At 42.9% G+C, this 22,050-nt stretch overlaps 3 protein-coding genes across 5 annotated transcripts; 2 read left to right on the forward strand and 1 right to left on the reverse strand.

Moving 5' to 3' along the window:
* The first annotated feature begins 3,127 nt into the window (after positions 1 to 3,127).
* On the forward strand, positions 3,128 to 9,556 carry LOC120312032 (apolipoprotein C-I-like). Its single transcript, XM_039352233.1, has 4 exons — positions 3,128 to 3,274; positions 5,094 to 5,162; positions 6,189 to 6,339; positions 9,268 to 9,556. The coding sequence occupies exons 2-4, from the start codon at positions 5,105 to 5,107 to the stop codon at positions 9,341 to 9,343; spliced, it is 285 nt and encodes a 94-aa protein (XP_039208167.1). The 5' UTR covers positions 3,128 to 3,274; positions 5,094 to 5,104; the 3' UTR covers positions 9,344 to 9,556.
* A 2,785-nt stretch (positions 9,557 to 12,341) lies between these two features.
* On the forward strand, positions 12,342 to 16,702 carry LOC120312033 (apolipoprotein C-II-like). 3 transcript variants are annotated; one of them, XM_039352235.1, is made up of 4 exons: positions 12,342 to 12,459; positions 13,733 to 13,801; positions 14,668 to 14,824; positions 16,451 to 16,702. In XM_039352235.1, exons 1-4 carry the CDS (start codon positions 12,441 to 12,443, stop codon positions 16,533 to 16,535), a joined length of 330 nt encoding a protein of 109 aa, XP_039208169.1. In that variant the 5' UTR covers positions 12,342 to 12,440; the 3' UTR covers positions 16,536 to 16,702. The 3 variants fall into 3 exon arrangements, with proteins under 3 accessions (XP_039208169.1, XP_039208171.1, XP_039208168.1); XM_039352237.1 differs by lacking the exon at positions 12,342 to 12,459 and adding an exon at positions 12,466 to 12,592; XM_039352234.1 differs by lacking the exon at positions 12,342 to 12,459 and adding an exon at positions 12,615 to 12,660.
* A 2,156-nt stretch (positions 16,703 to 18,858) lies between these two features.
* On the reverse strand, positions 18,859 to 21,682 carry LOC120312051 (C-X-C chemokine receptor type 3-2-like). The gene is made up of 2 exons (XM_039352254.1): positions 20,905 to 21,682; positions 18,859 to 20,058 (listed from the first exon to the last, which is right to left on the reverse strand). Exons 1-2 carry the CDS (start codon positions 20,968 to 20,970, stop codon positions 19,033 to 19,035), a joined length of 1,092 nt encoding a protein of 363 aa, XP_039208188.1. The 5' UTR covers positions 20,971 to 21,682; the 3' UTR covers positions 18,859 to 19,032.
* Between the last annotated feature and the right edge of the window lie 368 nt (positions 21,683 to 22,050).

Below are 22,050 nucleotides of genomic sequence, written 5' to 3' on the forward strand. Positions count from 1 at the left end.
GTGATGGTTGCAGCAGCTCGGTGTCATGTGACCCCAAGTCAGTGGGGATTCACTTAAGAAAGGTTGTAAACTGGGACTGCCCCTGCTTAATGATGGGGCTGGCCCTTCAGAGCTGAAGAGCTCTCTTCAATAGCTAGGCCAGGGGTAGGCCACCTTGGCTCTTTTATGACTGGTGGACTTCAACTCCCAGAATTCCTGAGCCAGCCATGCTGAGGGGAAAGGGAGAGGTTTCCATGCTGAGCCATGCTGGCTCAGGAATTCTGGGAGTTGAAGTCCACGAGACATGAGGGGGCCATAGTTCCCCCATGGTGGCTCAGGAATTCTGGGAGTTGAAGTCCACCAGTCATAAAAGAGCCAAGGTTGCCTACCCCTGAGCTAGGCTTATAGTCAATGCTCACATTTTAGGGTGCTACGAATTTCTTGGGTGGAGCTCTAAGTCTGCTCGAACTACAGCACCCATCACTCACTCCAGAATACTCCAATGACCTTGGAATAAGAGTCCGGCTCTTTTTCTATGGCTTCTTGACTTTTTGGATCCCTCTGCAGATCGCCTAAAGTCTAATAAGTGAGGGGGTCTCCAATCTTGGCAACTTTATGACTTGTGGACTTCGACTCCCAGAATTCCTCAGCCAGCCATGCATGGCTGGCTGAGGAATTCTGGGAGTCGAAGTCCACAAGTCGTAAAGTTGATAAGGTTGGAGACCCCTGTAATAAGTCATTATTATTATTACTCTTCTGAATGAGTCGAGTCCCATGGATTGTGCTTATTATACAATCCAAAACAAGGACCTCAGGAGGAAAGGGAGAAGCTGAAAGAGGAGCAGGAATCCATCTTAGGCTGGAAACTTTTTAAACATGCTGAGTTCTCATGACAGCAGGAACCAAAACCGGTTGGTACAAGTGTGGAAACACTGGAAGAGCTGTCCCATCTTTGGCAACTCTCATCCAACCTGATGGGATACTTCAACATATGGAATTGAATAGTTTCTCCTCATTAAGCAGAGTCCTTACCTTCTGCAATCAGATTTTCCTTTCCCGGAAAATCATGGGGGTGGCGAGATCCTTTTCTCCTCCTTCTCTCTTTTCTCTTATCCCTTTTTTCTCTGTTCTCTTTTCCCTTTTGTTTTCTTGTTCTCGTTCTCCTTCTGCTCCTTCACCTTCTCCCTTCCCCCTTTCCCTTCTCTTTCCTTCCTTTCTTCCTTCCTTTTCTCTTTTCTTCCTTCCTTCTCTTTTCTCCCATCCTTTCTTCCTTTTCTCTTTTCTCCCTCCCTCTTTTCCTTCCTTCCTCCCTCCCTCCCTTCCTTCCTTTCCTCCCTTCCTTTTCTCTTTTCTTCCTTCCTTTTCTCTTTTCTTCCTTCCTTCCTTTTCTCTTTTCTCTTTCCTTCCTTCCTTCTCTCTTCTCTCCTTTCTTTCTTTCCTTCCTTCCCTTCTTTCCTTCCTTTTCTCCCTCCCTCCCTCCCTTTTTATCTTTTCTCCTTCCCTCCCTTCCGTCCTTTCCTTCCTTCCTTTTCTCTTTTCTCCCTCCCTCCCTTTTTCCTTCCTTCCTTCCTTCCTTCCTTCCTTCCTTCCTTCCTTCTTTCTTTCTTTCTTCCTTCTTTCCTTTTCTCTTTTCTTCCTTCCTTCTCTTTTCTCCTGTCTTTTCTTCATTTTCTCTTTTCTCCCTCCCTCCCTTCCTTCCTTTCCTTCCTTCCTTTTCTCTTTTCTTCCTTCCTTTTCTCTTTTCTTCCTTCCTTTTCTCTTTTCTCTTTCCTTCCTTCCTTCTCTCTTTTCTCCTTTCTTTCCTTCCCTTCTTTCCTTCCTTTTCTCCCTCCCTCCCTTTTATCTTTTCTCCCTCCCTCCCTCCCTTCCTTCTTTCCTTTCTTCCTTCCTTCCTTTTCTCTTTTCTCCCTCCCTCCCTTTTTCCTTCCTTCTTTCTTTCTTTCTTTCTTTCTTTCTTTCTTTCTTTCTTTCTTTCTTTCTTTCTTTTTCTCTTAGCTCCATTCCTTCCTTCCTACTTTCCTTCCTTCCTATTTCTGAACCTTGGCCAACCTTTGAGATGGGAGGACATCAACTCCCAGAATTCCCCAGCCAACCAATTCTGGGAGTTGAAGTCCATCTTAAAGAGGCCAGGTTTGAAAAAACACTACTTTATAAGTGTATCCAATGGGAAAATGTTCCACTCTATCAAACAGAGAGGTTTTTCATTGCTCCACTAAGGCCCCCTTTCAAAAAAAGAGAGAAGCTGGTGATACAAAGTTTTGAAATCAGGGTTTTTGGCGGTCAAAATGCCTCTTGAACCCCTTCCAAGATACTCAGCATGCAGAAGCTCGCAGCTTTTACTCGATGCTAACAATAGCTTCGTACTTTACTTTCTCCCAGTTCCCACTTCCCGGTTCTTGGCATAGTTAAGTGGGCTCAGGGATGCATTGCTAATGAATCAGTGCGTCTGTCTTTCCAACGTTCTGTGGAAACCCTTGATAATGAACTAAATGGTATTAAACAAAAAGGAAAACTCAAAGCAAAACAGCCCTGTGTATGCTTATGTTTGGGGGCCATGAGAGAACACAAAAGCATCTGCTTGTTTTAATATATCAAAAGTAAAAAAAATCTGCTTGCTTTTCTAGACATTTAAAAATCACCAACTGGCTGGTATATCTAAGTGGGATGTTAAGATGTTTTATATATTTTTTTTATAATTTATAATTTTTCTTATCATTCAAATTATTCTGTTTGGACATTTAGACCCTGCTTTCAGCTGGATCTGACCCACCAAAATATAAAAATAAGGTATCTCTTTCTTATGATTCACAGTCTATTTTTTTTATTTCTAACAACGGTCAAACTTTCCTATCCCATCGCTTAAAAATCTTTGAAAGGTGGGTGACTTTTACTGACAGATCAAGTGGGAATTTTCACCTTCTCCCTGCTGGAAAGTTGGTCCAGCTGCAAACAACTGGGGAAGTATTATTTCTCCTTTCCTGTTTTTATTCCTTCTTCCTTCCCTCCCCCCCCCCCGCTTCTTTTCCTGCATCAGACAGTCGTCCAAGGAGAAGTTGGATGGCACACATGAAAGAGAGGGGGGGAAAAAAAACAGAATCCAACTCTGCATGAAGTTTCATTTCCTGCAGAAATGAAGCAATCTAATTTGCAAGGAGGAGATTAAAAAGCATCAGCTCAGGTTTTTATCCTTGTGCCGGGGGCTGATGACGGAGGCTGGAGGCAGGTTTATAGGGAGCAAAAACCGGATGGTCCTGCAGAATCCACCCAGGAATAGTGTCTCCACTCACAGCTACAAGTAAGTAAAGAGCAACAAAATGGATTGGGAAGACTTAAAACCAACTTTGGTTAATATATATAGAGAGAAGAATGTTCCCATCAAATCATTCAGCTCAAAAAAAACCCCTTGATTTCTTTTTCATTTTAAAATAACTAGACGTTTCTGGCTTATTAATGCAAAACAAAAATTGGCATGGGGCATTTATGGAAAATATGTTATGGAGGTGACCGTGATTAGTAGATTCCCTCTACGAAGGATGAAGGCTTTTGTTTTTTGACAGTAGCAGTGTCGGTTGCTCAGAAATGTAAAAACAGATTTTCCAATTTTGCTGTGTTTTGTCTTGGGGAAATTTTTCTCTTGGGTTTGACAGCTGGGATTTCTTGCGTTGTCAATTTTTTTTAAATTAGTGAAATAGAACAACCCCCTCTTCTAAAATGCAATGAATTTGAATATTAAAACTCAATTTTAAATTAAATAGAAAATTTAACTCTTCTGTATATATATATATATATATATATATATATATATATCTTCAGCAAAATACTTTTGTTAACAAATTAGATTTAAATTAAAATTTAATTTAAATCTAATTTGTTATCAAAATATGTTCTGCTGATGAGGTAAAAATCTACAGAAACGTGATTAAAGTGATTTTCCTTTTGAAGAGACTGAATTATATCTCCCAAAATATGAATAGGGAACTGGTTCAATCCTTTAATGTATTACTTAATCTGGACCATCTGGATCATCTGTGGCTCCATCGTCTTGTTTTGACGAGACAAAGCCATTTTCAAAATCAATAAAGAATACCATTTATTTTTTTATTCTATGTATTTATCATATTTAAGAACTGCCCATTATCCTTTGTAGAGGGAATCTACTATTTACTATAGTAAAACAATTAAAAACAAGAGTAAGATTATCAAAATTAAAAAAAAAAACATTTCTGGAACCCAAAGAAGAGGGGGTCAGCTTATTCTCCAAAGCGCCTGAAGGCAGGACAAGAAGCAACGGATGGAAACTAATCAAGGAGAGAAGCAACCTGGAATTAAGGAGAAATTTCCTAAAAATGAGGACAATTAACCAGCGGAACAGCTTGCCTCCAGAAGTTGTGAATGCTTCAACACTGGAGGTTTTTCAAGACGAAAAGCTGTGTTAGAAGATTGTTCGCCATATATAGCAGACATATCTGGTGTGGGACTTTCAGATGTTTGGGACTGAAAGTTCCCAGAATGATTTTGGTTGCAAACCTAAAATGAAATTGCAGCCATTAATTGATCTGTCTAATAAGAGGAGCATATGAACCTTGGGAATGTTATTTTCTTCCTGTCCATCAATTCTTCTCTTTCTTCTCTTCTCTTCTCTTCTCTTCTCTTCTCTTCTCTTCTCTTCTCTTCTCTTCTCTTCTCTTCCCTTATTCTATTCTATTCTATTCTATTCTATTCTATTCTATTCTATTCTACTCTACTCTACTCTATTCCATTCCATTCCATTCTATTCTTTTATTCTATTCTATATTCTATTCTATTCTATTCTATTCTATTCTAGTCTACTCTACTCTATTCCATTCTATTCCATTCTATTCTTTTATTCTATTCTATATTCTATTCTATTCTATTCTATTCTATTCTATTCTATTCTATTCTATTCTATTCCCATATTCTATTCTATTCCCATATCCTATCCTATCCTATCCTATCCTATTCCCATATTCTATTCTATTCTATTCTATTCTATTCTATTCTATTCTATTCTATTCTATTCTATTCTATTCTATTCCATTCTATTCTATTCTATTCCATTCTATTCTATTTTTAGTTTATTTTTTTCTCCACAGGAGGTGCAACCATGAAACTGGTCTTGGCTGTTGCAGTCCTCCTGATAACTTTGTCTGCAGTAGTGACAGGTAAGACCTGGGGGAGGAGAGGATTGCTTTCACTGGGGGGAGTAAAAAAAGCCCCCCCTCCCGAGTGATGGATTACTGGCAAGGAACTCTGGGGGATGTAGTCCAACACTTCTGGAAGTCTGATATTAAACCCCGGGTGGGGGCCATTGGATAGTACGTTAGTTTCCTTGCAAGATGCTAGTTCTTTTAATATTTCCCTGATATTTTTTTTCCTCTCTCACTGGGAAATGTGACAGATCCAGAATTCTTGCGAAGAGAGAGCCTAGAACAGGATATTGTATTTCTCCAAGCCTCCCTTTCTTCTCCTTTTTTTCTTAAGTTTCTATAGGTTTTTTTAAAAAAAATCTTTGTAAACTTATTTTCAATTATATATATTTAGCTCGACTTACAATAATTTGTTTAGCAACTGTTGTTGGTTACAATGGCACTGAAATATGGATAGAGATAGATAGATAGATAGATAGATAGATAGATAGATAGATAGATAGATATAGATATAGATATATAGATATATAGATATAGATACAGATAGTCAGACAGGCAGGCAGATGATAGATTATAGAGAGATAGAGAGATAGATAGAGTAGATAAGTAGATATAGATATAGATTGATAGACAGGCAGATGATAGATGATAGATAGATTAGATAGATAGATAGATGATAGACAGACAGATATATAGATAAATAACATACATGATGCAAAAAAATGTGTGCACGCCAACCCAAAATATCCACTGTTCTATGTTCTGAGTGTATTGAACCCTGTGTCAATTTCTCAACACATAGCTGGATTCACACAACATGCCAGACTAGGCTAAACACAATTGGGTAGTTTGCAACCCAGTGTTTTGTGAGGCATCAAGTATGGTTCCAACATGTTCTGTGAACCAGGTTATCCCATTAAGCCCTATCATGGTTTATTTGTTTGGGCATAGTGCCTGTTATATGAACTCAGCATTAAGTGTGGGTTTAGTGTTGAGTGTAAGGAAGTAACATGCTTCTGTTTTCAATGTATTAATCCCAAGACCCCAATGAAGACGGTGGGAAAGAACCCACCGTGGCCCAAAAGTTTGAAAAGTTCCAGAAGGAAGTCCAGACTTTTGTTGACAACCTTGGTGAGAAGACCAAAGCGGCTCTTCATGAATTCCACAACAGTGAATTCAGCAACAAAACCAGGTGAATGTTTTTAGCTCACATTCTTCCAACTGTGACTATTAGGAGGGAAGTAGGATGGGGGGAGGGAGCTTGGGTCAGCCATCTTGGCTGAGAATTCAAAGAGTTGAAGAAGAAGAAGGATTCTCCAGAAGAACCCAACATCTGGAGAACATCATCCAAAAGAAGCCCATCTTAATATTTAGCATGAAATTTCTCCTTTGTAAATCTGGAGATAGTTCCCCAGAGCGTATTTTTACTGTTTCCATGTCCTGGTCTTTTATAATTCAATTTTGCAAGTTTTTCTGCAGTTGTCCTCACTTCTGCCAATTTTGAAACTCTGAAACCCTGGAGCCACCCAATTCTTATCCTCTACTAATTAATCCTTGATCTGTTCCTGCTTCTGCCAGCTATAAATATTGCACTCCCGTCCCATAATAGAAATAAAATTAATAATTAAATGCTTCCTTCCCGTCCATATTGTTAAGGAAGCCACAATGGCCTCCCAAGGGTTACCACATCTTTGTGCAAACAGCGTGAATTATGCCTCGTGGACCAATCCAGCCATGATGCATAGGAAAAGCAGTAGGTGATTTCCACCCATTAGCATAACGAGGTCATGAAGCATGTGACATCCTCTGAGCCTCCCTGCCCAATTTGCAAGAACCCATGACTTACACGTTGGTGTAGATGCCCAATTTGTTGAAAAAAAAATTCCAAGCAATTGATATGGTGGGAAGTTTCCTGTCTGCGAAGCCACCATTCCTTCGTGGAACGGGACATTCTCTGTAATCTCAGTGAGGAAACTCTTTCCATAGTTTGTATAACCATTAATTGGGGGAAATGAAGGGGCCGGTTTTAAATGCATTTATTCTTCCTTTTGATTTAGTATGGCTGTCCAAACAGTTAAGACAACCACAAAATGCCACTGTCTATAGCAGTGGTTCTCAACCTTTCTAATGCCGCGACCCCATAATACAGTTCCCCATGTTGTGGTGACCCCCAACCACTTATACATCACCGGGTGCCAGGGGCAGGGCCAAAGAAAAGGGGGAAAAAATGGAGGATAGCCTTGTTTGGCGACCCCCGTGAAATGGTCGTTCGACCCCAAATGGGGTCCCGACCCACAGGTGGAGAACCACTGGTCTATAGCAATCCATGATCAGCTTAAGGACCTCTGGGTTGAAAGGACAGTATAGTCCTCAACTTACAAGCTTATAATTGGCTAGGATTAAAAATTTCCCTGGGGTTTTGCTTTCCGGAACCGAAGCTTGTTTCTTCCATTAACCAGAAAGTGACAGATCTTTCAGGCACTGAAAGCGGAAAAGGGAATCAGGCACCAAGACTAGCAAAAAAAAAAATCAGAGGAGCCTGGCAGATGCAGCAGCCACCACTAGATGGCGCCACAGAGCAGCTGAGACAGTTCCATTGAGAAGTTCCTATGGGGAAGAAGAAACCCAGAAAGGTTTTATTTTATTTTATTTTATTATTTTATTTTATTTTATTTTAATTTTATTTTATTTTATTATTTTATTATTTTATTTTTATTTTATTTTATTTTATTTTATTATTTTATTTTATTTTTATTTTATTTTATTTTATTATTTTATTTTATTTTATTATTTTATTTTATTTTATTTTTATTTTATTATTTTATTTTATCATTTTATTTTATTATTTTATTTATTTTATTTCATTATTTTATTTTATTTTTATTATTTATTTATTTATTTCTATCTCTGTCTCTCCTTTTCTCTTTCTTTTTTTTCTTTTTTCTTTCTTACATCTGTCTCTCCTTCCTTTTCTTTCTTTCTTTCTTTCTTTCTTTCTATTTGTCTCTCCCTCCTTTTCTTTCTTTTTTTCTTTCTCTCTATCTGGCTCTCCTTTCTTTCTTTCTTTCTTTCTTTCTTTCTTTCTTTCTTTCTTTCTTTCTTTCTTTCTTTCTTTCTTTCTTTCTTTCTCTCTCTCTCTCTCTCTCTCTCTGAGTTTAGTTGTTTTTTTTTGCAGATGTTTCATTTACCCAAACTAGGAAACATCATCGGTGCTAGTCTCCTCTGTTGCCTCTTTGCCCTCTGGAATCCAGCCCCTCCCTGCTGGGAATCCAGGCTGCATTCCACCACACACTGACAATCCTGCCCCTGGCAGGGGGTTGGACTAGAAGACCTCCACGATCCCTTCCAACCCTATGATTCTACGAGAGCCCCTTAGGTGCCCATGGCCTTCTAAATGCCTGTCAATGAATGTCAACCAGCTTTTGGCAAGCGGCCTGATCATCCGGGAGTTTTGCTGGAGGCTCAGCAAAACAGCCAAACAGGTTCCTAAATTAGCATGTCTGTGATTTGGAAAAACTCCCCCAGATGTGTGTCTTAAGCAATATGGACTGTCCATGAATGAGTGTGAAGCTGGAAACCTTGAAGTCCAAGATGCAAAGTAGTTCTGGAAGCAGCAGGCGCAGGGGCAGAACGGGACAATGGAAAGAGCCATGTTTGATAATAGACAGGTAGTCCTTGACTTATAACAATTCATTCAGAGACCGTTGGAAGTTACAACGGCATTGAAAAAAAGTGACTTGTGACCCTTTTTCACAGTTACAACCATTGCAGCATCCCTAGGGTCGTGTGATCAAAATTCGGACGCTTGGCAACTGACTCATACTTATGACCGTTGCTGTGTGTCCAGGGGTCACGTAATCCTCTCTTGGGACCTTCTGACCAGCAAAGTCAATGGAGAAGCCCAATTCACAGTTACTAGCAGTGTTTCGCTTAACAACGGAGGCAAGAAAAGTTGTAAAACGGGGCAAAATTCACTTCCCACTGGGCAGTGGAGAGCTGTGATGTCTGTTATCTGATTGGTTCCCTCAGCAGCCTTTCTTGACCAGGGTCTCCCAAGGTCTTTCCCACATTACAAGAGTTTGGAAGCCAGACCACTGACCATTTCTTTTGTCCCTGATAGGAACTGGCTTTCCAAGACATTCCAGAAGCTGAAGAACAAGTTTGAACCCTTGACCTCCCAAGATGGATCGGACTGAATGGGCCTCCATTCCTTGTGTCCATCAGTGATAGAGAAGATGCTCATACTGGTAGAATCCCAACTGTAAAGAAAACAAAAACAAAAAAAAAACATCTTGAAAGAGGTGGTCCAGAAGCTCCCACCTTTATTTCCTGCTTTCTTTGTCTGCAGCTGTGCGTTTTTACTTCCCATCCATTGTTAGACGTAAATAAAGAGACCAACTTAAGTAGGAGAGAGGGTGTTTTCAATCATTTGTTCCTAAAATTTTATCAATGACTCTCAGGATGGCACAATTAGCATTTTAACCTTTACTCTCTTTACATTTTCAAGTCCCCCCTCCCTGCAATGACCATCTAGGTCAGGGATCTTCAACCTTGGCAACTTTAAGACTTGTGGACTTCAACACCCAGAATTCCTGAGCATGGCTGGCTGAGGAATTCTGGGAGTTGAAGTCCACAAGTTTTAAAGTTGCTGAAGTTGAGGACCCCTGGTATAGAGTGTTCTCTAATCCATTATGGCAACTTTACGACCTCAGGACTTCAACTCCCAGAATTCCTGAGCTGAGAAATTCTGGGAGTCAAAGTCCACAAGTCTTAAAGTTGCCAAGTTGAACAACTGTGACAAGAAAGATCGCAAAATGGGCCAAAACTCAATTCACGACTGTCTCGCTTAGCAACAGAAATGTTGAGCTCCATTGTTGTCATAAGTTGAGGACTGCCTGTAATCTGGAATGTGAACATTTTTGCCCTGGGCTTAGGCTCCTCAACCTTTCCAGGGAGATCTGGGGTCCTACCGCTGATTCCAAGCCTACTTTCTTTCCGAAAATGGAACGGCACCTGGGGCTTTCCGTAACAATTCAAAGAAGTGTTCTTGCTTCAGAAGACATTTCTGAAGGCCTCCTTCGGGTATCATTTGGTTGATCAGTGACCAAGAGCAAATATTGCTTAAGATCTACGCAAACTGTCCTTGTCTCTCTCACTTCTGTCTACTCATCAGGCTGGAGCCTTGAGTAAACACTCCTTTGGACCCGCGGTTGCTACGAAGCTTTGCCGTTGGGGACTATTCCAAAAACGAGGTCCTTCTGAGCTCGGGAGAAATCAGGAAAACATGGAAGAGGCCGGGAAGAAATGGTGTCTACACTACAGTATTAAAGATACTCCTCGACTTATAAGCACAGCTGGAAGCGGGAATTCCATAAATCATTGCGCTCATAAGCCTAGGCCAGGGGTAGGCAACCTTGGCTCTTTTATGACTCGTGGACTTCAACTCCCAGAATTCCTGAGCCAGCATGGGGGAACCATGGCCCCTTCATGACTGGTGGACTTCAACTCCCAGAATTCCTCAGCCAGCATAGCTCAGCATGGAAACCTCTCCCTTTCCCCTCAGCATGGCTGACTCAGGAATTCTGGGAGTTGAAGTCCACGAGTCATAAAAGAGTCAAGGTTGCCTACCCCTGGCCTAGGCTATTACAATATTTAATATTACAACAACAATAATAATGTTCTTTGCGATTACAAAGAAGTGTTAAAAGAGACCATTTCTTCCTGACTTCCATGTTTGCCCGATCTCTCCCGAGTTCATAAGGACCTCCTCTTTGGAAAGTCCCCAACAGCCTCAACTTAGGACCACAACTTACAACCACAATTGGTTGTCCTCAACCTACAACACACAATTGGGACCAGAATTCCAGTCATCAATCATTGCGGTCATAAGTTGAGTCTCCACATCACCAGGCCATCTTTTTATAGCCGTTGTTAAGCAAATCTCACAGTCGTAAGACACAAATGGCCAAATTTTTTTTGCTATTAAACAATTGGTCCTTAGTCCAGGACTATCTATACTGTACATCAGAGTGTCCTCAGGAGGGGAGGGGGTCAAAAAAAATCAAGATGGGAGCTTCAATTACATATAAAAATCCTGTCCCTTTTTTAAGAGTTTCCAATTTTGGGGCCCCTGACTCTCTTTGAGTAGCAATCATAATTAGTTGAGTCTTATTATTTTAACTGCTCTTTCGTTGAGTTTTATTTTGAAGTATATGCTGCCCATATAAAAATTATAATATATAGTCAAAACAAGTTGGTAAATAAAAAAAATAAAATGTGGGACTTGACAGGACATATCCCATACAGGTGACATGGAAGGTAGAACGTTCTAGGTCTTAGTGAATAACGCTGAATAACAGAATAACAGCTGGAAGGGATCTGGGAGATCTTCTAGTCCAACCCCCTGCTCAAGCAGGAAACCCTACACCATTTCAGACAAATGGGTGTCCAGTGTCGCCTTAAAAACCTCCAGTGATGGAGAACCCACAACTTCTGGAGACAAGTCATTCCATTAATTAATAGTTCTCACTGTCAGGAAGTTTCTCCTTAGTTCTAGGTTGGTTTTCTCCTTGATTAGTTTCCATCCCATTGCTTCTTGTCCTGCCTCATCATGGTGAATGCTCATCTAGAAGGTAGAAGGTGGTAGAAGAACTACCTAGAGCAGGGATAGGCCATTTTGGCTCTTTTGTGACTGGTGGACTTCAACTCCCAGAATTCCTGAGCCAGCCATGCTGAGGGGAAAGGGAGAGGTTTCCAAGCTGAGCCATGCTGGCTCAGGAATTCTGGGAGTTGAAGTCCACCCATCTCTGAGTGGCCAAGGTTGAGAAATACAGGCCTAGCCCAGGGGTAGGCAACCTTGGCTCTTTTATTACTCGTGGACTTCAACTCCCAGAATTCCTCAGCCAGCATGGCTCAGCTTGGAAACTCCCCCTTTCTCCTCAGCGTGGCTGGCTCAGGAATTCTGGGAGTTGAAGTCCACCAATTATAAAAGAGCCAAGGTTGCCTACCCATGACCTAGATCTTCTGGGATAGATCTAGACAAGATCTATCTAGGTGGTCTCTAAATGTCAACCGCTTGATGGCAGGCAACCAATCCAATCAAAGGGACTCGTGCCGCTCCTGATGGGTGGCAGTTCCAAAGATGATTTCCCCCCCACCCCGACGAGATCCTTTAATTAGAATTGATAGCCTTCCAGATCCCTTCATCACGCTTCAAAGATCACTGCTAAGTTTCATTTTCCCATGCCATAACAGTCTGATCTTGTTTGCTTAGACTTTGAACAGGAAAGAGGGATGTGCAGTTTGAGAGAAGGTGGGTAATCATTTTGGATGGGACTTAGTTTTTTTTTTTAATTTTAGCAAGACTGCAAACACATATAAATGTCCTGCTTTTCATACAAGCTCCATCTGGATCTGATCTCCTCGCTGTAGCTGGATAAGAGAACGTGAGTGTGATGGAACATCTAAGCGGTTAACTCGGGGATGGTGCAAGAGCCAGTAAAATTGGACTACGGTATTTGGGTGTAGAAACGAGGAATATGATTTGGAGATTCTTTGCCTTATAGTCCTAATTTCTGTGTAATAGACAAACCAGGTGTGGTAGAGATAGTCCCGGGATCCAGCAGGCCCTTTTACTCCAACAGACTAGCATCAAGGTTAGGTGAGCAGACATTAGGAATTAGTCTCTCATCCCAGATGTCACTTTATAGAGACCCTGCTGATTCTAAACCTGGGTGGGTTTTTCCTCCCCTAAAGATCAGAAAGCTATTGTCCTGTTTTCTTTTTTTAATTTTTGTATGTCTGAAAATGCATTTACAAGGGCGAACTGGAAAGAACCACCTTTTGACCATCCTCTGGAATATTCGTAGCTCGGGGTTGAATTGTGGAGTCCTTGGTGCTCTCTGAGCTTGGTTATTTAATTGTCTTGTCTTGCAAGCAGAGGAATCCACTTAACAACGGTGGCAATAAGGTCGTGAAATGGGGGAAAACTCACTTAATAATTGTCTTGCTTAGCCACAGAAAGTTTGGGCTCAACTCTGGCAGTTAAAAACAGCAAATAAGAAGAAAAAAGGAGGAGAGATTAAACCTAGTTTACAATCATGTGGTTGATTAACTAGAACGCTTCACTTCTTTCTGTCTTTGCAAACCACTTTGGTGGAGCTTGCTTGAGAATTAGGTCTGTGGGGTGAATCTCAGTCAATGTACTTCATGGATTATAATAATAATAAAGTTGGAAAGGACCCTGGAGGTCATCTAATCCAACCCCCTGCTCAGGCAGGAAACCATTTCAGACAAATGGCTGTCCAGTCTCTTCTTAAAAAACTCCAGTGTTGGAGCATTCACCGCTTCTGGAAGCAGGCTGTTCCACTGGTTAATTGTTCTAACTGTCAGGAAGTTTCTCTTTAGTTCTAGGTTGCTTCTCTCCTTGATTAGTGGGTGTTTGGTACCCTCTCAGATCTTTGGCTTTTTTTACAAGCGCCACCAATAAATTTACCCACTGAACAGAGATCAACTACGTGGAAAGAGGCATTTGAGCTCTCTCAATGTTTGTTTACCTTGGCCAATTTTTCTCACCCAAATCTTAGGCACAGCTCTTGCAAAAATGAATCTGAAATTGACGGTTGCTTCCATCCTGCTGCTACTCCTCTGCTCAGGTTAGTTTTTAATCCAACTTCTTTTGTCTTAGAATATTTTTATTTTAGTTTTGTTTGTCGCACAACAGTTAGCCAGATGTTTGGGCCAGATGTGGCATTTTTGCCTGCCGATCAAGTCCTTCCCAAAGACCTGTGATAGGCAGATGTTGTCGTCTGATGGCGTTACAAATATCGTCACAGGATGGAAGCTGTTGCAAGTCAAGCTGCATTTTGCAATTGACTGAAGGGGAGTCTGTCAATGCCGATGGGGGTTCAAGTGGTGCTCCGGCTGTTTTGGGATTGCAGGGCCCCTGCTCCTACTTATTTTACGATTTCATTGGATTTTGTTTTTCTTTATTTTATTTTATTTTTTTTAAATTTTATTTTGCTCTCAAAGGTGGGAATTGCAACTAGGGCAGTGGTTCTCAACCTTTTTAATGCCGCGACCCCCCCCCAACCAGTCGTAAGTCGAGGACTACTCAACCGGTCGTAAGTCGAGGACTACTCAACTGGTGCAGCACCATTTGCAGAATGGGACTTTGGGCGGGCTCAGCAGGGCAGAGACAGCCTGGACAATTCCTATTGGCTTTGGAAAGCCAATAGAATTAGACTCTATTCAAGAGAGTCTATTCTATTGGCTTTCAAAAGCCAATAGAATCAAAGGGAGTAGCCCAGCTAAGGAAAAGGGGGAAAAAAATGGCGGACTGCGTTGTTTGGCGACCCCCGTGAAATGGTCGTTCGACCCCAAATGGGGTCCCGACCCACAGGTTGAGAACCGCTGAACTAGGGGGTGTGGAGAAGAAACCCAAGCCAACCTCTTGTCAATGAAACCCGAAGCAATCCAATCTTCGTCCACATTCAGCTCTCTTTGATTTTTTTTTTTGCAGAGGTTCTCAGCTACAGTGTGCAGAAGAGGAATGCTGAGGATAAAACCGTGCTCAGCCAAATTCAGGATGCGGCACGGGGGTATTACGATTACATCTCTGATGTGACTAATTCCTGGGTAGAAAAAGTCAAATCCTATGACATCAGCCAGCGACTTTGGTAAAGAAATGACAGGGGATGATGGGTGATGGTTTTTTCCCCACAAGGGCCTAATATAACTTTCCGATCAATGATAACGTCATGTTTATTGATTTTATTTGATTTTTATCCTGCCCTTATTATGTTATAACTAGCTCGAGGTGCTGAGCATTCTTAATACTCTATCCTATTTCCCCTCAACAACCCTGCGAGGATGGGCTGGGCGGAGAGGGAGTAACTGCCCAAAGTCTCCCAGCTGGCTTTCCTGCCTAAGGCGGGACTAGAAGTCATAGTCTCTTGATTATTGGTCCAAAGTCACCCAACTGGCTTTTATGGCTAAGGCGGAACTAGAACTTACAGTCTCCTGGCGATTGGCTCAAAATCACTCAGCCACCTGGCTTTTGTGCCAAAGGTGGGACTAGAACTCACCGTCTCCTGGTTTCTAGTCTGGTACCTTAAACACTAGACCAGGGTAGGCAACCTTGGCTTTTTTATGACTGGTGGACTTCAACTCCCAGAATTCCTGAGCCAGCATGGCTCAGCTTGGAAACCCCTCCCTTTCCCCTCAGCATGGCTGGCTCAGGAATTAAAGAGCTAAGGTTGCCTACCCCTGCACTAGACTAAACGGGCTCTTAATATACCTTCTTTTCTAAATAATAAAATTTCACAATTTTGCTTTTGAAAGTGAATGAGTGCAAAAGGTCATCTGTGATAGACTACCACCAATCTGGCTGGAATTTCTGTTTTAGAATTTTTTTTTAATTGTACTTTTATTATTTTTATAAATCACTCAAAGTAGCAAACAGAACTAATAACATTCTGGAAGATGGAAACATAACACATTTTGGCCTTGTTCCTTGAAAATAATTACATAGTTTATGTATTAAATCCCTAAGACTGATTCAAGACCCATTTTATCTTCTGTATTCAATAATTACCTTTGGGGTGGGGGGTAAAATTAAAATTATGATCCAAAGATTTCAAGGGGTTGCAACTTGCTTGCTTCCATTCCTTTAGTAACTGTTCGAAGTTATAAAGGTGCTAAAAAAAGTGACTTATGACCGTTTTTGACATCTACGACCATTGCAGCCTTCCCAGGGTCATGTGATCAAAATTCAGGCACTTGGCAACTGGCATGTACTTACGACAGTTGTGGTGTCCTGGGGTCACGTGATCCCCTTTTGTGACGTTCCCCACTGGCTTCCAACAAGCAAAGTCAATGGGGGGAAACCATTTACTTAATGACCTACACCAGGGGTAGGCAAGCTTGGCTCTTTTATGACTCGTGGACTTCAACTCCCAGAATTCCCGAGTCAGCCATGCTGAGGAGAAAGGGAGAGGTTTCTATGCTGAGCCATGCTGGCTCAGGAATTCTGGGAGTTGAAGTCCACGAGTCATAAAAGAGCCAAGGTTGCCTACCCCTGACCTACACGATTCTCTTAACAACTACAGTGATTCACTTAACAACCGTGGCCAAAGTGGTCATAAAATGGGGCACAACTCGCTTAACTGCTGCCTTGCTCTAGCCACAGAAATTGTGGGCTACATTTTGGTTGTAAGTCGAGGATCAGCTGTCGTGAGGAGAAATCTTTTGTCCTTGTGAAGGGGCCGATGATCTGAAAGGTGTCCTCTCCCCTTTATTTCCAGGAGCAACTATAAAAACCTCGTCGAAACTGTGAACACCTATCAAAGCATCCTCACTGATCAAGTTGAACATTGGTGGCAGGACTAAGGAGCCCTGCCGTGTAACCCTCCCTGCACCGTGTCCCAAAATCTTTGTGCCTCAGTTTCCCCAGCAAGTCCCGGTCCGGCTTTCCATATTTTTTTGGGGGGGGTGTACAAGCGATGTCCTTCTGTTTAGCATGTGAATAAAGTTCCTTTCCTAGTAAGGCCTCCGCACAATTCTCTGATTCCTTCTTGGGGATGGATTTCTTTGTGGAGATGCAAGGAAACGACAATGACAACGACAACAAAAATAGAACAAAAAGAAGAGATGGGACTGAAATGGTATGGGGTCTCCTGCTTGTGCAGGGGGCTGGACTAGAAGACCTCCAAGGTCCCTCTCTGAATCTGTAAGGGTCTCCTACTTGAGAAGATCTCCACGGTCACTTCCATCTCTGTTATTCTGACCACCTGCAACCCTTTTTATGAACCGACAGATGCTTCGGCTTCTTCAGTGAGATCCGAGTACCCTATTTTGAAAGTTCAGAAAAGGAGATTGCTTTCAACAGCCATCTAAACCCCATCTAAAAGCCCTCGGGTTAAAACCGAACCACAGGGGGGGAAAAAAATGATCTTCTGAGCAACGGTGGAAGTGCCAGATGAAGTAATTCCCCTCAGCATGAAGCAAGAGGCGAAGTGTGATGTTTTGAAACCACTTTCTATGCCAGATCCTTCCCATTTTGGGGAAAGAGCATAAGGGTTTTATTTTGATTTTTTTTCTTCCCCTAATACTTCTGTGTTCCCCTTCATCACTTCTTGGTAGGGTGTGGAAGGAAGGCAAACAAAAGAGGTTAGAAAGCGTGTTTCTCAATCTTGGCAACTTTAAGTTGGGTGGACTTCAACTCCCAGAATTCCCCAGCCAGCTTGGCTGGCTGAGGAATTCTGGGAATTGAAGTCCACTCCTCTTTAATTTGATTAAATGAAGTTGTTCACATTTGCTATTCATTCAACACCTTTTCTTCCAGCCTTACTAGCCTCTGTTAGAATAAATTAATCCTTCAGATGATATTCATTTTTACGGTCGATATTCTTCCAAGCCAAGGAAGATTGACATTCTTCCATATTCGAATGTCAACCGTTATCTTTTTCCAGATCTGTAAAGAATTCGGTTTGAATAAACCTTTATTGTTTTTCCTCAAGCAAATCTCCAGCTACTTAATTCATTGACTAAGCTCTGCTGTTACTCGCACCTGACTGGCAATAAAATGGCAGGCAAGATTTCACTTCAGAATGTAATTTATTCATTCCTTCGTTTATCTCCTGTCTTTATTATTTTTACAAATCACTCAAGGCAGCAAACACCTCCAACACACTTTCCTCTTCCTCTTTTCCTCACAACAACGACCCTATGAGGTGGGTTGGACTGAGAGAGAGTGATTGACTCAAAGTCAGACAGCCGGCTTTCATGCCTAAGGCAGGACTAGAACTCACCATCTCGTGGTGATTGGCCCAAAGTCAGACTTAGCCTTTCCTACCTAAGGCGGGACTAGAACTCATTGTCTCCTGGTGATTGGCCCAAAGCCACTCAGCTGGATTTCATTGCTAAGACAGGACTCGAACTCATAACCTTCCGATTTCCAGCCTGATGCCTTAAACCACTAAGCCAAATTGGCTAATTGTATACATTTCTGACAGTTGAGAGATAAAGGGGAAACCAACATGTAAAATTCCCCTTTGAAGGCCGGTCTTGGCAAAACAACAACTCCAAGACGTAATTCTTGTAAATCTGAAGCAACGAGGTTTGGGATTTTGTAATTATTATTTTCAAAGCTGTTGCATATCTAAAACCCTTCCGCTCTGGGGTAAGAAGGACCTTTTTTCAACTCAACAATTGCTACAATACAGATAGTCTTCCACTTACGGCCACCATTGAGCCCACTGTCGCTAAGTGAGATGACTGTTAAGTGAATTTTGCCCCCTTTTACGACCTTTCTCACCGCGTTTGTTAAGTGAATCACTGCAGTTGTTAAGTAAGAGTGAATCTGGATTCCCCATTGATTTTGCTTATCAGAAGGTCACAAAAAGGAGATCACATGACCCCGGCACACTGCAACCGTCGTAAATATGAATCAGTTGCCAAGTCTCTCAGTTTTTTTTTTTGTTTCATATATCTAAGTTTTTTATTAATTTTCCAATATTGCATTTACATATTTGAAAAGTAGCATGGCAGTTGAGCATCTTAATTCCATTACATTTAAATATCATCAGAACAAATCTCAAAGTATTACAACAACAAATTCCCTCTCTTTCCCCCATAAGAGCTACTATCATATTCAGATCAATACAGTTCTTATTCTATCAATCAAACAATTTTGATTGCGTGACCACGGGGATGCTGCAACGGCCGTGTGAAAAACAGTCATAAGTTACTTTTTTCAGCACCGTTATAACTTTGAACAGTCACTAAATGAGCTGTCGAAAGTCGGGGACCACCTGTATCTGGTGGGCAATGGTGTGGAGAAGACTTCGTGAAGGGTTCCCGGCACGTGGGGTGGACCACCCGCAGCTCACATCATGATCGAATAATCCAAGCCATGATCGGTGCTCCAGTCAGTAACTTGGCTAATGTCCTCACTGTCCGAATGGCGCCTGGCTTCGCTTCTCCTACAGAAGATTCTGGAAAATTCCCTCTGGAACTTCACCCCTCCAAAAGCGTAGACCAAGGGATTGAGGCAGCAGTGGGTGAGGGCTAAACTCCTGGTGATCAAGAGTCCGGAATCCAACACCTTCTCCCACTCACAGTGCCGCTTCAAATGGCCCAGACGTTGAAAGATGTCCACCAGCATCAAGCAATGAAAAGGGCACCAACAGGCGATGAAGGTGATCCAGATGACCAGCAGGAGACGGAGAGGCAAATGCTTGCTCAGAAGTCCAGCCTGGTGCAGCTTGGTGAAAATCTGACTGTAGCAGTAGACCATTGCTTGGACAGGCCACCAAAAACCCAGAAGGAAGAAGATGGCTTGTAGCCCCAGTTTCCAGGAGTTGGCATCCTGGACCTCAAAGCCCAGCTGGCAGACGAGAGTCATGGCTTCCGGAACATAGCTGACTGTCCGGAAGTGGAGATCCACAATGGCGAACGCGATGCCCATGCCCCAGAAAGAGGCCGAAGTGAGGTAGATGTGAGAACGCTTCAAGAAGAAGTGTGGTGACGTCCCCCGGACCACCACGAAGTAGCGCTCAATGCTGATGTAGGTCAGGAGAAGGATGTTGGTGACCACGTTCATGGTGGAGAGCCCCTCGGTCAGCTTGCAGAGGAATTCTCCAAAGGTCCAGCCGTGGATAAATTGGGCAGCTTCGAAAGGGAGGGTTAAGACCAGAAGGAAATCGGCCACCGCCAGCTGGAAGAGGTAGTGGTCAGCAAAGCGCCAGGACCGGCGATTTTGGCCCAAGATAGCCAGCACCAAGCTGTTGCCCAGCAGCCCCACCACGAACACCACGGAGAAGAACACGGGCACAAAATAGCGAGCGAAGGCGCTCACTTCGGTGGGAAGGCACGGCTGGGCGTTGGGGTTGATCTCGGGCAACGTGCCCAGCTGGGAAGGAGGGAAGGAAGGAAAAAGAGAAAAATTTGGGAAAAAATCTCAGGACATCCCAGATATACAGCCTTACACTCAGGCGCCCACCTCTGCCTCCTTAGGAATTGCGGGTGGTTGGTGGTGTTGTCCAATGGTACTGCTTTTTCTGCTGGCTGGATTGCTAGTGACTAACAGGAGGAGTAAACGAGGAGGGAAGAAGCTGATGGAACGGAGTGGAAAATTATCTGGATCCAATCTTATGGGGAAGGGAGGGGAGGGGAAAGGGGAGGAAGGAAAAAGGGAGGGAGGGAGGGAGGGAGGGAGGGAGGGAGGGAGGGAGGGAGGGAGGGAGGGAAAAGAAAATATCCCATAATATTTAATGCAATGCTGATAATGTGAGAGCAGGACTTTTTTTCCCCTTTCATTCGTTTATTCTTTCATCCTTTTCTCCACCCTTCACTGCTTTCCTTTCTTTTTCTTTCTTTCCTTCTTTCTTTCTTTTTGTCTTTCCTTTCTCTTTTCTTTTTTTCTTCTTGCTCTTTTTCTCTTCCTTCCCTTTTCTTCTCTCTTCTGCTCCTCCTTCTCTTCCCCCCCCTCCTCCTCTTCCTGCGCAATTTCTCTGTTCTCTCCCTTCCCAGTCTCAAGCCATGTTCTGTGAAAACCCCACAGAATCCAAAGCTCCCTCCTCCCTTTAAGGATTGGGTCCTGGTTGTTATCGGCTGGAAGCAAAAGCCGGTGGGGGAAGCCTTTGTGTGCAATCAAACAGGGAGGTCACTTGCACACACAAACAGGATTGGCTCAAGGTATTTTGCTGACCAAAGCAGTAGTAGATAAGACAGCTCCCTCGCTGCATTATACACGCACCAGGCTTGGTCTGGCAGGCCTGGATACTCCTGTCCTGCCTGTGAAGTAGTAGTAGAAGCTGGACATGGTGGATCATGCAACCCTCTCCACGCTCTCGGCAAACCTCCCAGCACCAAATGTCCAACGGGCCAATCCAGTTGGGTTGAGCTTGCAAGTCTACTTTTCAAAGGACAGGCTCAGCTAATCCGCTGGCTACTCAACAGGCTAGCATTTTTTTCCCCTCCACCTGGACCACTTCAAGATAGGTGGACTTCAACTCCCAGAATTCCCCAGCCAGCTAGGCTGGCTGGGGAATTCTGGGAGGTGAAGCCCACACAGCTGAAAGTAGCCAAGGTTAAGAAACACTGGACCAGAGACAGAGAACTGACCTACCTCATAATAGTCCTCATCGTCGTAATTGGTGGATTGATTTAGTTCCATTGTTGCATCCAAAGGTTATCCTTGACTATCCTTCTGTGCTGCCGTTTCCCCAGGGTGGACTCAATAATGTGGGGAAGTCACCAGATCTTCTGGTGGGGAAAAGGAAACCCTCACGTTATGAAAGGTTTCCCAATGGGGAAGTTTAACTGCAACGAGGGCTGGTTGCTTGTTTTTCTTCTCAGCCGCTTTGGCCAAGGAGCAGTTGGAGAATCGTGGCCCCAAACCCATTTCTGAAATTCAATATACCCCCAAGGTCAGGAGTGGGCAACTATGGCCTCTTTATGACCAGTGGACTTCAACTCCCAGAATTCATGGGCCCTTTACAATCTGTGGACATCAACTCCCAGAATTCATAGCCCTTTACCACCTATGGATTTCAACTCCCAGAAGCCATAGCCCCTTTATGACCAGTGGACTTCAACTCCCAGAATTCATGGCCCCTTTACAACCTGTGGACTTCAACTCCCAGAATTCATGGCTCCTTTACAACCTGTGGACTTCAACTCCCAGAATTCATGGCCCCTTTACCACCTATGGACTTCAACTCCCAGAATTCATGGCCCCTTTACCAACTGTGGACTTCAACTCCCAGAATTCATGGCCCCTTTACCACCTATGGACTAACTCCCAGAATTCATGGCTCCTTTACAACCTGTGGACTTCAACTCCCAGAATTCATAGTCCCCTTCTGACCTGTGGGCTTCAATTCACAGGAGGAGGAAGAGG

This window comes from Crotalus tigris, unplaced genomic scaffold, assembly GCF_016545835.1.
Source record: "Crotalus tigris isolate CLP2741 ecotype Arizona unplaced genomic scaffold, ASM1654583v1 scf7180000018413.2111637, whole genome shotgun sequence".
Classification (NCBI taxonomy): domain Eukaryota; kingdom Metazoa; phylum Chordata; class Lepidosauria; order Squamata; family Viperidae; genus Crotalus; species Crotalus tigris.